Source organism: Rhizophagus irregularis, chromosome 2, assembly GCF_026210795.1.
Source record: "Rhizophagus irregularis chromosome 2, complete sequence".
NCBI classification, from domain to species: domain Eukaryota; kingdom Fungi; phylum Glomeromycota; class Glomeromycetes; order Glomerales; family Glomeraceae; genus Rhizophagus; species Rhizophagus irregularis.
Window position 1 is genome coordinate 3,789,873 of NC_089430.1, and position 17,171 is coordinate 3,807,043.

Sequence of the window (17,171 nt, forward strand, 5' to 3'; positions counted from 1 at the left end):
TATTATATCTACAAAAAATTTCTGTTGAAACATGTGACTGTTATGTAGTATTCCTGTAGAGCATCCTTATCCTGGACCTCGAATTTGATTGGGCAAAAATTGTTATATTTTTGTAGAATTTTATATACAAAATACAGACAGAATAAAATTAAATTTTCAACTAAAAAATGCATAATTTTTTATAATGTATTTATTTCGTGCAAGAATTACATTTTACTATTAAAAAATTTTTTATTGACAGATTATTTACATCAAAATAATTACTATACAATTGCAGTTTCTGCATAGTGCATAAAACAAAATTCCGCGCGATCAGTTTCTAATATTTTATCTAAAAACAAACAAATATGTAACGATAAATTGAGAAAATTTTTATAATCATAAAGATAAATAATAATAAATAAATGTTATTTTTATACCTTTATTCTGTAATATTTTCAAATAATCAAGCAACTTTTTTGGTAAAGGATTAGGCAAAGATTGATTGCAAAAAAGACAAAATAATTCATTATCTAGTAATGTATAGTTAATCTTTAATACCTTTTTGATATTTAAATTTGAAAAATAATAAATAGTGATAAGACTATACCTTTTTTTTGCTTAAACCATTGTCTATTTCCACTATTTCCATATCCATTAATTCCGTCACTGATATTTGTGGTAAATTCTGAAATACCCTATGCATTGAACTAGATGCGTTAATATTATCATTTTTTTTATCATCATATTTGGGAATATTTTCTTTTTCTTGTAATGACAATCCACTGCTATTATTGGATCTTGTTTTCCGTTTTTTATTTGATAAGTCATTCATTACTTTACTTTTTTTTCTAATTTAACGTAGTAAAACTAGTATTAATAATATAATCACATTAATAAAAATTAATTTAAAAAAAACAATTACAAATACCTCTTTTTTTTGAATTATTAGTAGCAGTCTGGGGATTTCTAATTAAATTTTTTGTTGTACTTTTACAAGTTTTTTGATTATTTGCACTTTTTATTCTATTTTGTAATAACGTATTGTTTGTAGTATAAAATTCCTGTGCCATTTCCGGGTACTTTTTTACCAATCCTTTTATTTCATGAAAGACTTTTGATAACAAATATTCATAATCTTCAACACGTTCAATAATTTTGTCATTTGGAGATTGAATATTATTACAAAATAAATGAAAATTTTGCGTTAAAACAAGATTACTTGGATCTTTTCTCTATTGATTATGAAATAATGATTCTGGAAGATTATTTAAATTAAGTTGTGTTGCTACACAAAAAATATGTCGGCAGATAATTCCTGAGAAGGTAGTGTATTTACAAGAACATACAAAATGATTTGTTTCACCATTATGTACCACTTTTCTTCCAGGTTTGGTTTCATGATTAAAACGGTAAATTTGATAAGTTTGCATCGTTTCAGTTCTATTTTTTTTAAAAAAAATCATGCATTTTATAGTATTAGTACATTGTTACAATAAAAAAAGATATTTATAATATATAACATACCTTGAATCTAATAGTTCAATACATAAATAACTCGTAGATTGTAATAACTGTTCTTGCGTTAATTTTAATGCATAATTCGTTAATATTTCTGAGGCCTGATATTCAAGTGGACTTAATGTTTTAAAAGTGACATTTTCATGAATTTGCTTGTATTTAGCTAATTGTAAATCATTTTCACGCTGCTCTAATGCTGATTCAAATGCTTTTAAAAAATCCAATAATGAATGGGAAGCATCCATATAACCTTTCATTAAATTATTCATAGATTCACCACGCTGTGTACTTGTCATATCTGCTAAAAATGTATCTCTTATAAAGCAAGGCGCCCATTTCTCTTTTATTTTATCCATTCTTTCTAAATGTGATTTTGAATCTGGAAAATTTTCTTTAAGTTGCTGCCACTTAATTATAAAATTATCAACTTCATATTCTCTTATGCAATCGTAAAATGATTTAGTGAACTCCCGCCATTTTGTTCCTAGAACATTAGCAATATTTTTGATGACATTTTTCCAAAGATGCCATATACATAAAACATGTTTAGTATTTTGTCCAAATGTGATCTCTATCGCCTGAGAAATTGCTTTGTCTTCGTCAGTAAGCATCACTTTAGGTGAATAATTATTAACAAACTTAAGAAAAGTATTAAATACCCATACAAAACTATCTATTGTTTCTCGACACATTAAAGTTCCAGCAAAGCATAAACTTTGACCAAAATTATTTATTCCAGTAAAAATCCCAAATGGCATATTAAACCTATTAACTTTATATGTGTTATCAAAAACAATAACATCTAAAAATCTGCTATAATATTGCTTTTGATCAGGATACATCCAAATTACTTGAAGTAATTCATTTGTATCAACATCAACTCTAACTTCGTATTCAAATCCATCAATTTCTCTTTTAAGTTGTTTTAAGATATTTATAAATTCTTCTGCTTCAAAAAAGCGTTGTTCTTGTTTACCATTTAACTGATATATGAAATTATAAATATCATTATAGATCCATGTTTCTAAGTCTTTATATTCTTGCTTAAGAATTGAACGAATAGTTGGTACATTACAGCCTGCTTGATGATAAACTATAATTCGATCTTTAATTTCTTGAGGAATTATTCTTTCACTACTAAGAAACATTTTGTGTTCAGGAGCAACCATTTCATGATTATGTTCCAAATTCATGGCTAAAATGTGCCAAAGTCCACTATTATTATCAAGTGAAGCTCTGATAAAAAATGGACAATTACATCTTTGAGATTTACGATCTCTTGAGTTGACTTTATCCTCTTTACTTTCAGAAACACCTGCGCGTGAACATAAGATTGTTCTTCTTATAATATTTTTTTCTTTATCACGACCTACTTTACTCAACCGTACAATATGACGCGTAATTTTGAACTCTTGCTACAAATTCTTCATGATTTTTAAATATATCCGAAATTTTTAATTCAGAAGATTGTTGTGGTTCAGGTTCGGAAGTATTCATAGTTACTAAAAAAAATATTAAAGAACGAGTTCACACAATTAATTTTTACTCTTTATATTTATATTTTCATATGTTTAAATAGTTGTAGTTATAATACTTACAATATTTTTATAAGTAAAAGATGTGTGGTAAAAAACTTTTAATATGTATTATTGTGTGTATATAAACTCGTGTGGCTAAGTAAAAAAAAATTGTTTTTATTGATTTTATTGATTGAAATTAGCCAATCAAATTTGACTGGCCCAGGATAAGCATTTGGACCGGTGGATCAGGTTAAGGATGGCCATTCCTGTATCACTATCATTTCCACGTGTTATTTGGCTTTCGCAGAAATCAGATGATCTGCTGCGTTGAATGTAGGCAATGTATATAAAATATTTTAATGACTTTAAAATTAGAATTACAAATGTGATGCCATGTTTACATAAGATTTAACACAGTCATGACTTTGAACTGAATCGGTTCAGATTCAAACCTTGATTAGATTCACTCCAAAGTCCGCAACTTCGGTTTGACTTGTACTAGTCAGTAAATATCATAATTTATATAAAAATGCGATAAAAAATTGCAAACTATGTGGAAAATCATTATATCAAGAAAAGGATTTGTACAATTAGTTTGCAAAATTAATGAACAAAGTAAACATAAATAATGCAAGCCAGAATTTTATTATTTTTAGACATTATTGTAAATTCTGGCTTAAGCAAAAAACAGCTGATCTCTTTAATGATCTCATATATTAGACATATTACATACGCTCTCTTTTTCGGATAAAATTATTAAAATTAGTATCAAACTTGATAATATACATTATATTTGTTACCTGCATGTTATGATCTTTTTATAAAACGATCAAAACGATCGGTGAAAAATATACAACATATTTCTTATAATAAAATTGTAAAATTTAAACTTAGCCGATACTTTTTAAAAATCTATTTTTCTGCGGAATTTAAAACATTGCTATCGCTTTCATTAAAGCCAACGCTCATATTAATGCAACATTACAATTAACAAAGTGAAATAAAATATTAAATGTATGTATTATACTATGTTGTTAATTTTCGTCCCGAACGTCGTATCTATAAAAAAACCTAATTAGAGTAAGTTATAAAAAAAATGTAAATAATAAAAATAGATACCTTTGGCTCAATATCCATTTCATCATATTCTGAACCTTCGTGACCTTGCTCACTTTGATTTACGTTGGAAGATTCAGAATCTTTCATTTCTATATCGCTTGCTTCAGAAACATCATTAGATTTCTCTGAATCATCATCACTGCTAGTTGATATAACTGCCATTGATTTTATATTAGACTTAGCAGCCCTTGGAACTGACCTACATAAATAAGAATAAAGAAATTGATCTAATTGAATCTTGTACGTATTAATAATGATAAATAAGTATTTACTTTCGAGTGGAGATAGACGGAGTTCCCCGAGTATCTGCATTAATTTTACGTTTCTTTTTAGGAGCTTGACTTGAGGTCTTTCGCCCTTTTCTAATTGTTTTCGGCTATAAAGTATAATTTAAAAGTTTATTCATATTCTCGATATAGTAATGAAATAGTTTAAACTCAAATGACCTTATCGCTTTTACTGTGTGTGGAAGCATGTCTCTTCTCTAATATTTTTAAAAACTCACTGGGAATATAACTTTTTTTCATAATCTATAATATGTTCATTAGTTTAGTAAAATAGTTCTCGTAAAAGTAAATTTACTATTAGATATGCACAAACCTCCGATATAACCTCAGGGTTCGGTAGGTTTTTAAATAAGTCCTCGGGAAGTTTGACATGTCCAGGAAATGTAGGCAAGCTCCAAGAACAAGACTTACACTTAATACGGATAAGGTATTCAGTCAAATCACTCAAAGCGTATAAATTCTAAATGAATCATGATTTAAGAATTATAAGTATCTACGTTATATATTATTACATATTGATGCCTTATTATTCAATACGTTGTGTATATGTATAACCTCGCTTTGATCCAAAGTCTGCGCATCGCGAACTTGTTTCAATCTACCAGTTATATATAACAAGAAAGATACGTTCTCGGCATTTGCAATAGTATCTAAGAAGAAGTCTATATACCTGTAAAAATATATAATTTAATCATTCATTTATATTAAATTAAACTACATTAACTACATTGAAATTAGAAACAAATAATAATAACTCACGCAACAAATTCATTGAGAATATCTGGTTCACGGGAAAAATCAGGGTGATGAGAAAGGAGATGAATAAGCCGAACCAAAGACATTTCGAAATGCATTGATTTGTCACCTATATTAGATTAATGTAATAAAAGCTTTGTATATAATATAATAAGAGGAATTTAAGGAAAAAAAATGGAGTACTTACGAATTGCCTTTGATGCAAGAGAGTGTCTTATCAGGAAAACTTTGACCTAATACGGCAAAATTGTAATATATCCATCGAGTATATGTTATTTGATTTGGATAATTCGGGAGCAACTATTATTTTAAATACTAATATATTACCATTTCGCGAATTGTTTCATCCGGGTCATGCGCAATTAAAAAAAATATGGATAAAAATCGCGCGTTAAGATGATATCCACCACAATATTTTATCAGCCGTGAAGCGAACGCAAAACGAACATGATAACATGGATCCTAATTAATTATATGAAAAATATTACTAATACTGTATATATCAAAATACTCAAAGGATAATCTAAAAATTGAGAAAGATACTTGTATCATTAATGCTAGCTCTTGTAATTCTGCGGCAGAAATCATTGAATCATAAATCTTCTTCCTTGCAAGTTTCAATACAGAGTGTACAGCAACTAACCGTAAACGACTCTGAAATGATGGTCTTATAGAATTAAGAAAATAGCCAATCAAATTGATTATTACCATGAAACATCTTAAACAAATGCTAAGAATCAAACAAGCCAAATGGTTAATTACCTTGTAGATTTATCAGAAATGAGCTCACCGCCTCCTCTTATTAATGTCCAAAGCAACTTAAAAACAGGCTTTGCTAAATCTTGAGCACTCTCTGTTTCTGCTATAGCAAGCAAACGGTTCACGAGAACTTTTAAACCCAATACCTATTACAATAATATTGTTTATAAAATCGCGACGATTTTAAAACGAAATGCTTAAATAGTCAACGAAATATGGATGTTTCAACATAAGCAAATAGATTGTTACATCTAAATACCTTTGCTTTACATTCGTCATCAAGCTCGTCATCGTCAACCCATTCGGCTTTATCTCCAGGAGTTGCCTATTTAATTTAACAACATATCATTTATTTTATAAATTATAAAGCAAGGATTTCATAAACTTAATACAAACCTTATTACGATTTTTCATAATTAGTTCTTTGACTATGAAATTCGTAATTGTATCACTTTGTTGCTCATATGTCGTGGGCATATAAAGTGCACATTGGCTGAGCACAGAAAGATACGATAAAATATTTGGCGAAGTTACCATAAGATTGGGGATAATTTTCTGAGAATTACGGAAATAAATAATGAAAAAACATAATTGGTGAATATAATAACAAATAAATAATAGTAAAGCATTTGTCAAAAAGAATCTTGTATCTACTTTGAATAAATCACTACATAATTGTTGTTTCTGTCGAATATGAGTCAGAATTATGGCCGCAAATTTAGCCTGACGTGGAGACCCGTTTAGTGCAAATTGCATATAACGTTGTATAGTTTCACTGCACAAAGTGAATTTTGTCAGTTGCAAATATCATAATACTTTGATAAAAATGGATAAAAATCAAATGAGAATTAATAACCTATCCTGATATGCTTCATCAGGAAATGCTTTGGCCAGTTTAGAAAGTGCCTCTAGGCTATCTTCAACTAGAACGAGATGTAATAAAAATTAGTAAAACATTGTATATAATGTTATAAATAAAATTTACCTATCATCGAGCTTTCATCTTCTTCCTTAAGAAGAGTAGTTAGCTTTTCAAAATGTGATCGAAATATAGCGGGAAATCGGGAAGATATATCCTATTGATTGAAATAAGTTATGTTTTTGTGTTATTCTTCTTCAACAAAAATAATCTAATATAAGTCATTTTCAAATTACCGTAAACAATTCATGAGCTATGATCGAGTGCTCATTTTGCTGCTCTCCATCAACGGATTTAATTTTGTTCATAAGCAAAGGAACCAAGTCCCTATTAATGGTTGTTAAACTAACACGTCGTATCAAGATCGAAAATGTTTCAAGTGATGATGCGGCTATTTGTTCAATGTGTTTAATCGCATCTTTCTAATAAAATAAATGATTATTATGAATTTAACTAGTTAGAAATTCAAAATTTTTTTTTTTTTAAAAGAATAAACATATTTACGGCAGATTTTCGGACAGTTTTATAATCTGATTGTGGATTCATACAATCTCTGATTAACTTATATACACGAGTATCCCGAAGTTTTGCAAATGCTGACAAATGATTTTTCGATTTTTCTGAATCAGGGAGTTTGCCTATTATTATTTAAATGTAAGATTTTTTTGAACAAACTTAAAATATATGTATGTAATATTTATTATGAAAATTAATGTTCCAATTATACATGTTCGAGAAATATAATTAGGAAACTGACCTGAAATACGTTCAATGACTTGATTCAAAATATTCGACAGTTTTTCGCTATCTTCATTATTGGAGTCATCCTTAATAAATTATAAATAATCAATATTTAAAAATGATAAAAATTAAATTTAACAACAATTATTATATAAAAATAAATTATACATTGTATTTTTCGCAAAGCTTCAGAAATGTCTCCATGTCATTAATTGCTCTGAATATTATACAAAATCAGTTAAATTAACCCAAGAAAGAAACTCATATAAATATATACAAAAAACATACTCTCTTTGCCTCTGGAACAAAGAGAAGAATCCTTTCTTAGCTTTTGGGTCAAGTGACCCAAAGACAACAATGATTCGATCCATACGCGCCGAATCTCCATTGTTGGATGTTAATATCTCCTCGTACATTGCCTTTTCAACACAAACACTAAAAGAGTTAAAGAAATGCTTAGTTAGTTATATAATAAGGAAAATAAAAAAAAAACAAATAAAAAATTTATTTACTTAATTTCGTTATCTTTTATATAAAGAATATTTAGTATTTCTGAGGGAATCCACCCAAACTTTTCAATCGCGTTCGCATCATGATCTACACTATTAAAATATAAAATTTCGGTTATGTTTTCACTGAAAGTATATTATTAAAAAACACTGCATACATTTCAATGTAAGCCATATTATATAATCGCGCTAAAGCTTTAATTGCCTCCTGTCTAACTCCGTGCTACACAAAATTTTGATTAAAATGTATTATATATTTATAAACACGACAAAAGAAACATTATATTTACTTTACGATCACGGCATCGTTTGGCTAGTTCAATAAATAATTCTTTTCCCACAAGTTTGGAAGCACACTCATATTCTAATTGCCCAAAAACTTTACATACAGCAACTCTAACTTTATCGTCAGGATCTGATATTTTGGAGATTATTGCCTCTAATATGATGACAAATATGCTAAAGATTAAACTGACCGCTAAGTTAAGCAAAAGTATAGAAGATCATTATATTTCATACCATTTATCTGTTTGGCCAGTTCGTGATGATTAATATAAAGAGGCAAACAATATTCTGTCCAAGCACATCGGACATCCGGTATTTTATCGTTTCGTCTTTATGTCGAATAAATTTTATATTTGACCAGGATTGAGATTAAATATTAATATAAATAACAGACAAGAACTAGAGAATCCAACCTAAGTAGCCACATCTTCCAAACATTGTCATAACGACTTGCTAAAGTGGAATTTTTCTCGGAAAACATTTCTCCAAGAACTTGTGTGGCAAGCAGACGTAAAGGAGTATCGTCCAACTAAAATACACGTTATTAGGATCCATACATGCAAATTGAAACTTTAAATTATTTAAAATACAAACTTTCAATTCCTCTTCTAATTGGGGTATAACGTTTAACAATAAGCCCGGTGCTGTCCTATTTAACTCTTTAATAAGATCATGGGCTGTTTTGAAATCATTCAGTTCTTCTGCAGATGTCCCATTTTTACCGGCTGCAACAATAACATCTGTAAAATACTGTACGTAACAATTCATTATTACTAAATTGATATGGAAAGTATAGGAAAATAACATAAAAATTACCTACTTGACAAACATATCGTTGTAATTTGTCTGTTGCATGCCTGCAAACCTCGCTAGCTAATTTATAAGCTGCTGGATTTTCATCCTAGATAAACTCACAAAAGTATCAATTAAAATATAAAATAACTGAAATAATAAAGATACAAATAAATAAATACTTTTCGTTTTTTTAAAAATTGTGCAAGTATTATATCGATCACATCTTGAGGCAGTCCATTACTTTCATTAATTAATTGTTCAAGAATGTCTATCATATGTGATTGAACAATATTCGACATATCTGACCTACATTAGATATATATTAAGATGAAAAAAAATGTATGAAGATATTAACTGATGCAAAAAAAAACTAATCAACTGACCTAATGATATCAAAAAAATCTCTGAATAATTCAGTCAAAAGTTCTTCATAGTTTTGAAGATCTAATATCAATAATACTATTTTAACTCTTGCTAAATTTTCAAGCAAATGAAAATATAAATCAAAATAAGGTCCATCTTTATTGGCAATATTTTGCAATTGACGAACAAAAAATACAAAAATGTCCTACGATAGAAAACAAGAAATCAAAAATATAGAATTAAATAAATTTGATATAAATAAAACGCGAAAAATAATTACTGCACTTAGCTAAGATTATTTTTTTCCTTACTTTGAGTTCATGGACCGTATATGGTGCATCTGGTGCGTAAAGTCTTAGCAGATCCGATATACAACAAGCTACATAAGCCCTTACTCCCCAATCCTTATGGCCTATTAAATTTGCATTAATTAAGTCGCGAGTCACGCCTTTTAAAGAATCTAAGTCAACCTGATCTTGATCCATAACGGAAACTTCTCCAAATAAATTCTAAACAAAATTTTAATATAAAACCAATTTTTACGAAATGTAAAACTCGCTAAGCAAAAATTGCTAGATACCTTTAGTCTCTTTAATAGTTCTGCAGTGGAAAATGGTTTCTGTGACGAGACGAGTTTTTGTTTGAACTGGAGTCTGGCTGGGCGCGAAGTCGTTCCCTTACCTGTAGCCATTTCGATAATTATTTTCTAGAAATAAATATTTTACTTTGTTACTTCAACTATGAGTTGTTACGCGAACAAACACGTATTGCTCCAATGTTGAGTCGTGCTGTTAGCTACTTGAATTGTTCGATGGGAATAGTTGATCAAATCAATGGACCAACAGGCAACAGTTTTTGGTGGTTCACGTTCCTAATCAGGGTTACACCAACCAATTATACATGTGACTGATCATCTGCGTTCGATCACGTGATTTTGAAAATTTCATCATCCACATCACGTCTCTGTTATCCAATATAATGATGATCTAGATTATAAAAAATTTCTCTCGACGATGGTGGTAGTTCATGAAATTTGTGCACGCGTTCAAAATGGCTTTAGAGCCCGTTTACAAAGTATTGCTGTTCCAGATACAAAAATGAACCTTGCGATTTCCATGATCCTTTATCGGCAGGGTTTTATTTCTTCTGTACAACGTGGTAATCACCTTGAACCAGATAAAAATGTTGTCAAAACTCAACCACACAATATTGCAAGTCGAAGGTTATGGCTTGACCTTAAATATCGAGACAATAAACCAGTTTTACAAAATATGTCTTGCGTTAGCAAGAGTTCAAAAAGAGTATATATGAACGTTGAAGAGCTTAAAAATCTGACCACTGGAAAGAGGGCTAAATTTATTCCACCTTTAAAGCTCGGTGAAATTGCTATCATTGGGACATCTCGTGGTGTCTTGGAAATTAAAGAAGCTATTGAGCAAAATCATGGTGGAGAAGTACTTTGTAGGGTTATCTAATTTATCTTTAAGAATCATCAAAAATTCATCGTCAACATAAATCGTAAATTTAAGAGTGCTGTAAACAAAAGGAGAGCATTATAAATTATAAAACTATTAATTAATTTAATTCGATTATCTTTTACCAGGATTCCAATATTATTTAATATATTCATTATATTGCCAATAAATTTCATTATGGGAATATTAGAAGTAATATAACAACATAACAAAAACCTAATAGACAAATAATTTTTGATTTTATTAAGGAGCTATTGAGTTGCAATAACCTTCAGTAAAGAAACATCATCAAATGTCGCATCATTCTCTAGAGGAAATCATAAAAGAAACAAATTATTGGTTTAATTCTAAATTCCCTGTTACGATTGATGTTACGCTTTCATGTAACTTCCCTTGTAGAAGCAGCAGTAACTTAATAGGCCCATCTTCTGTAATCTGGTTTGGACTTAGAATACGGAGGCAATTTGAAAGTACTTGCTAGTTATTACTTATATAACTAATGATTAAATCATAAAATTATCAGCTATTCCTATATTAATAATAATAGTAATTTACTTACTGTTAAAAAATAGTTTTGGAATTCTATTACCAACTTTTCAAAGGTAATTCCTTTTGAATTTAAACGAAAATCGGACTCACAGAAATCTGTGCATAATTTCGAAATTTTGGTTAAATGGCTGGGAAGATTAAACAAAGTTATTTGGCAGTTATGGAACTCAGTTATTAATTTCATAAATTAAAAAGTTGCTTTTTAATAGAATTTGATTGTACCATAATTTTTAATGCTATGGATAAGATTAATCTTTGAATTCAAAAAATAATTAAACATCATCTCGCTTATGACCTTAGAATAAATATTTTTGGATTTCATAGTCTTATTGCAAATCTTAATAATAAATTCTTAAATTTATAAATCAGAATTCTTGCTTATTTACAATGAATACGGAAATTTAAATCAATAATTTTTTTAAATTTGCAATGTCTAAGTACTTTATTAAAATTGAATATTAGCTTATTACCCTTATTATATATAATTATCTGGTTGCAGATCTTAAGTTCCATTTTTTAGTAGGAATCGTAGGAACAGAAGGAGCCTCCCCACTACCAGAATGCTCTGCTGGGCTTTCGCTTGTGGAGCTAGATGGATGGTCGCATTCCGCACATCGCCAAACATATCCTCCTGTGGGCATTGTACGTCTAGGAGGAACCATGCAAGCCAAATGGTACCATTTGCTGCAGTATCCGCAGCGTACCATTCGGTTAACTTTGTCTCTTCCTTTGAGCAACATTGACTCTCTTGCACGTTGTGGAGTAATGTAAGTCGCCGAAGGTTGATCATTGGCCGGTGGTATTACGAGTCTACAGATTGTACAAGTTGGCTGAGGTATAGGTGCTCGAAACTGTGCGGCTTCTTCCTCCGTGAGCTTGGCTTTTGGTTTACGTCCAGCTTTCTTCTTTATTCCGCCAACTCGTTTTCTTTTAGGTTTTGTCGCTGTGCTTTGTTCAGACATTAGTTCTTCAGAATTTGCAGTATCTTGAACTGGTTCATCGTTCGTACTTTCATCTTGTGCATTAACCGTCTCAACGTTTTGAGTATCATTCTCTTTTGATAATTCGGAAGATGTTTCTGCAACTGCGCTGTCATCTTGAGCAGTAGCAGTTGTATTTGTATTAGGATAAGGACTCGGACCAGTGAAACTAAGGAAATTTACGCTTCCTGTTTGATAAGGGGAAGCGACTCCCTCAGTTGTGTTGGTACATACTTTTCCATTATCATAGAATGTTGTTGTTACTGCAGCTTTATCAGGAATTTGAGATTTATTCTGCGAAGGCTCTGTCGTTGACTCATTTTTGACTTCATTATTATTATTTTTTTGTACACTAAACGAAGTAGTTTTCGGAGATTCAACCATTTCAGCTGCTGAAAGAAGTACACCTAATCCACCTAAATTAGAAGCATTAATAGCTGGTACTGAACCAGTGTTTGTCAAATTCGTAAATGTGGTACTAGTTCTATTTTCGTTAACGTTTGAATAAGAATTTGTAAACATAGTTGGATTATTTTGGTTTATTTGTGCATAGGAACTTGCCACAAAAGTACTTGTACCACCTTGATTAGTCACTGAACCAAAAGTTCTTGTATAAGTGGTAGCATTTCCTTGGTTAAGGGTAGTATAAGGATACCTAGTACTCCCTTGACTGGCAGCATTATAAGAGCCTTGGAAAGTGCTTGCTCCACTCTCACTCAACGGAGCTCTAAATGGCGTTTGATTGGAACTTGATTCTGCCAAAAAGTAGCTTCTCTGGAATGAAGTCGTAATAGGGGCAGTAATACTGCTATATCCAATATTTGTGTTTGGTACATTATTGTTTGAAGGGGTTGATGTTTGGTACAAATTTCCATTACCATTACCATTGAAGTAACTTTGATTTGTGGTACTTGCGTTGACCGTATAATGAAGAAAAGAATCATAAACAGTTGAAGTACTTGAAGGAGTGTCTTCAATAGGGTTGAGTAAGGTGCTGATACCAATAACTCCTCCGCTTCTTATATTAGAAGAATCTTCATCATTATTTTCGGCTTTGTTGACTTTGCCTTGAGAACTTTGATCAAACGTCGCAGTATTAACGTCTGAAACATCGCCATGTGTTGAAGTAGTAGTTGCAACGTCTTTAGGCGTATATTCTCCATCTTCTGTATCATTATTTTCGGGGATATTCGTCGCATCATTCTTTGGTTTGCTGAGAACCACCGGAAAAGTGGACCCTTCACTTTTCTCTTCAACATTAAGAACGTTAGTGATTTCGCTTGTCTTTGGTGCGATAGGGCGAAGTTTTGCCTTAGTATGAACTTTAGATTCACTTGTATTTTTAGTTTTATTCTTAGTGCTTGTTCTTTTAGAAGATTTCTTAGATGAGGTTGTGTTCGCATCATTAGTTTTAGAAACATCATCAGCGGTTTCGTTGGATTTTGTGCTCCTTTTGACTTTCTTGGTTGATCTTTTTGCTCTCGCAGATGTTGAGGACGGACTATCATCTTGAATTGTCTCTGACACTTCAACTTGGTTAGTATCCGAACTTGCTGGAGCTTGCTCATTTACTTTCTTTCCTTTATTAACAGATTTTCTCGATTTCTTATATTTTCTCTTTGATGGAGTAGACTGCACGACTTCATCGGCTGGTATCGATGCTGATACTTGATCATTATTATTAGAAACAACTGCCTGCGTCTGTTCATCTACATTAGAAGTACTCTCAGATTGAACAGATTGAACATATTCAACTCGCTTTCTTTTATTTCTTTTAACATTCTTCTTTGATGATATAGACTCGGCTTCAGTCGTATTGGTTGACGTGGTAGAGAGATTTTCCTGGACTCGTTTTCTCTTTGATGAACCAGCTTGAACCTCATTTGTAATATCTGGTAATTGATCTTGGGAAGGTAGTTCAGCACGCTTCCTCTTTGGTGTTTCTGATTCAATTGCATTTTCTGTTATTTGCTGTGATTCTAGACCAACAATTCTCAGACGTGGAACTTTTCTTAGTTGTTGTGATTTAATAGAATTTTCATTCGATAGATCACTCTTTTGTGAGTCCCCTTCATCTTCGACAGACTTTTCTTTTCCTTTAATGCTTGCTGCCCGAGATCTCGTTGTCCTCTTGGGCGTCTGTTGTCCGTCATAATCTTCACCTTCTGGGATTTCTTCTTGATTTAAAACGATCTTTTCCTTTCCTTTACTTGGTGTCTTTGGCCTGCCCCTGCTCTTTACACCATTTCGCCGCCCTCCCCGTCGAGCTTTTTCTTTTTCTTCCTTGGCTGCTTTTGCTAATGCGCTAACAACACTCTTGAGATTTAAAGACCTCATTTCATTGGTGTTAAGCTGTTTCACTTTTATGGATTTTGCGATCCTTTTTATTTCTTTAGACCACACGATATTGTTCTTGATTGCCATTGATTCCATTAAAGTTTCGATTTTCGTGTAATTTGAACTTTCATCATGAGTCTCGACCTGAATATTCCGCATGTGTGGGACTAGTGATAAAATGGCCTCATTGAATTTTTCTAAATAATTTCTTAAAATAGTATTTTCACCTCTTGCATTAGGGATTTTAGCCTTAAAATCTCTAACATTTTTCTCTGCTTTTTCCTTTGCATCGATAAGACCATTATGTTTGGACGCTTGTTGCACGATTCGTCGCCGTGCATCCGTAATTCGTACCTCACGTTGGGCAGTGTATCCTGCGTACGCATCCTCGAATATTTCCCGAAGATTTTGACCGGGAAATCCACCTTGAAGTTGGGTATTACGTTCATCAGAACGTTTTAAACACTCATCAGCAAGAAAATCGTCTCGCATTCGAATCCACTTTTCGATTTTGTTTTGCCGAGGATGATCATTTGGTCCATGTTGCTTGCAGTACTATTTATAAGAAAATCATGTGTATATATAATTATCATATAGATGATTAACGAAACATAAATGATTAAAAACAAATGATTAAAACTTGCGATAAAATAAGGGTCCGAGATATTTTCCTCGTCAACATACTCGGTGAGACCGTAGGCTACCGCGCACGTTGCATGAACCCAATTTTTACATTGTCCGGCATCACAGTGTATTGCAGCGCCTTCTTCACTGTTGCAAACGTGACATTTCTAAACGAAAGAGAAAAAATACCAAATATATAATAAGTGTTGATAAAATTAAAAACAATATATGTATTTTAAAAATAATACTTACTTTGCCCCAATTCTTAGGGTCAACATTCACAACCTGAATATCTCTCAAGTCTGCAGCCGAGCCGATATGCATGCCCGGCATCCAGAAAGCGCACAAAATATGAACCCAAACCATTGGCTCACCAGCCTCATCAGAGGCCCTTATTTTTCGAAAAGCTCCATTTTTATTAGGGCACAAAACGCAACGCTATTAGGTACAGGCAAATGTTAGTTTGATTTATAAAACAATCTATATCTTTGTAATTACTTACTACTGCATCTGATGGTAGTGCAAGACAACGATCACAGTACCATGGGTCTTCCTTCTTCGGCAGTGTTGTGATCCCATAACATTCTGATATAAATTAAATGAAATTTTCATTATACACAAATCATCATATCTGCGCCACGTTTTTCCGTTATAAACCAAAAGAAAAGTACATACCCTGATGAACAACGACATCACACTCCTTACCGTCGCAATAGACAAGGACATTATCTTTTGTTGCATCTTCATCTAGACATACGCAACAAAGGCCTGGATCCGACCTTTTCTATCAATGACCAAAAAAAGGAAAAGATATTACGTTAATAATTTTTTTTTTGGGAACAGAAACTATAATTCCATCAAAAAAAAATCTCTCCTCTCTCGACAAAAAAAATAAAAAAAATAAAATAAAAAAATCAACCAGTATTGAAACCCTATTAGAAAAATATATATATAATTGGTCAGAAAATTTCAATAATATTTAAATATTCAAATACCCATTTTCGTAGCCATCTAGCTCTTGGTGATTGGTCAGTTTCATTTTCTTCTGAAGAACTTTGTTCTCCTTCTTGACCAGCAACTACTTCTTCTCGGTCACCGTTCACGTTTTCTTCACCTGTATTGTTAAGTGGTGTTGGCGTATTTTCATGATAGCTTGAGTCACTATCATTTTGTTCACTCACAACAGTATTTTGTGAGCTTCCATTGATCTCATGCTCGCTCGATGAAGGACCCATTCCATATTCAAAATCAGGGTCGTGAGCAGCTCTTCTGGTAGTTCTTCGTCCTCGCTGAGATGCCATGTACGCTTATTTGGTTTTATTGAATTGTAAATATAGCTGTTGAATATAACAAGTGAAGGCTTTAAAAAAGATTTTATAGAAAAATTTTTTTTTTTTTTTTCGTGAAATTATGAAAAAAAGAGAGTAAGTTTTTTTTTGTATTTGCAAAAAAAAACGATGTTTAAATATCAAACTCGGACTTACCGGTTTTTCTCGGAAGGTCTAACGGCTTGTTTGACACTTTCCTGATTTAGTTGTATTGTAAAAATCAGGTTTTTAACGAATCGGATTTCAGCTTTATTTAAGACCAAGGGGTAAGGGGCTTTTTCGCCGGGTATAATTTTAATACTAATTATGCTGTCGATCATGATTA

The 17,171-nt window shown here is 31.5% G+C and overlaps 3 protein-coding genes across 3 annotated transcripts; 1 reads left to right on the forward strand and 2 right to left on the reverse strand.

The window, feature by feature from the left end:
- Nucleotides 1-4,046: 4,046 nt before the first annotated feature.
- Nucleotides 4,047-10,244, reverse strand: OCT59_012196 (uncharacterized protein; the record flags this gene model as incomplete). The annotated part of the gene is made up of 32 exons (XM_066134305.1): nucleotides 4,047-4,079; nucleotides 4,140-4,338; nucleotides 4,412-4,515; nucleotides 4,586-4,669; nucleotides 4,740-4,886; nucleotides 4,982-5,096; nucleotides 5,186-5,291; nucleotides 5,370-5,415; nucleotides 5,510-5,644; nucleotides 5,726-5,849; nucleotides 5,945-6,087; nucleotides 6,201-6,266; nucleotides 6,338-6,496; nucleotides 6,596-6,716; nucleotides 6,798-6,864; nucleotides 6,927-7,017; nucleotides 7,097-7,282; nucleotides 7,365-7,498; nucleotides 7,618-7,687; nucleotides 7,770-7,818; nucleotides 7,890-8,036; nucleotides 8,114-8,203; nucleotides 8,269-8,333; nucleotides 8,401-8,549; nucleotides 8,630-8,724; nucleotides 8,809-8,924; nucleotides 8,990-9,145; nucleotides 9,216-9,296; nucleotides 9,370-9,496; nucleotides 9,574-9,758; nucleotides 9,865-10,062; nucleotides 10,134-10,244. 32 exons carry the CDS (start codon nucleotides 10,242-10,244, stop codon nucleotides 4,047-4,049), a joined length of 3,699 nt encoding a protein of 1,232 aa, XP_065989582.1.
- A 289-nt stretch (nucleotides 10,245-10,533) lies between these two features.
- OCT59_012197 (uncharacterized protein) lies at nucleotides 10,534-11,946 on the forward strand. The gene has a single exon (XM_066134306.1). The coding sequence runs from the start codon at nucleotides 10,567-10,569 to the stop codon at nucleotides 11,026-11,028; it is 462 nt and encodes a 153-aa protein (XP_065989583.1). The 5' UTR covers nucleotides 10,534-10,566; the 3' UTR covers nucleotides 11,029-11,946.
- Nucleotides 11,947-12,062: 116 nt separating this feature from the next.
- Nucleotides 12,063-16,931, reverse strand: OCT59_012198 (uncharacterized protein; the record flags this gene model as incomplete). Its single annotated transcript, XM_066134307.1, has 6 exons — nucleotides 16,514-16,931; nucleotides 16,194-16,302; nucleotides 16,021-16,103; nucleotides 15,771-15,956; nucleotides 15,539-15,685; nucleotides 12,063-15,449 (listed from the first exon to the last, which is right to left on the reverse strand). The coding sequence occupies exons 1-6, from the start codon at nucleotides 16,817-16,819 to the stop codon at nucleotides 12,063-12,065; spliced, it is 4,218 nt and encodes a 1,405-aa protein (XP_065989584.1). The 5' UTR covers nucleotides 16,820-16,931.
- Nucleotides 16,932-17,171: the final 240 nt, after the last annotated feature.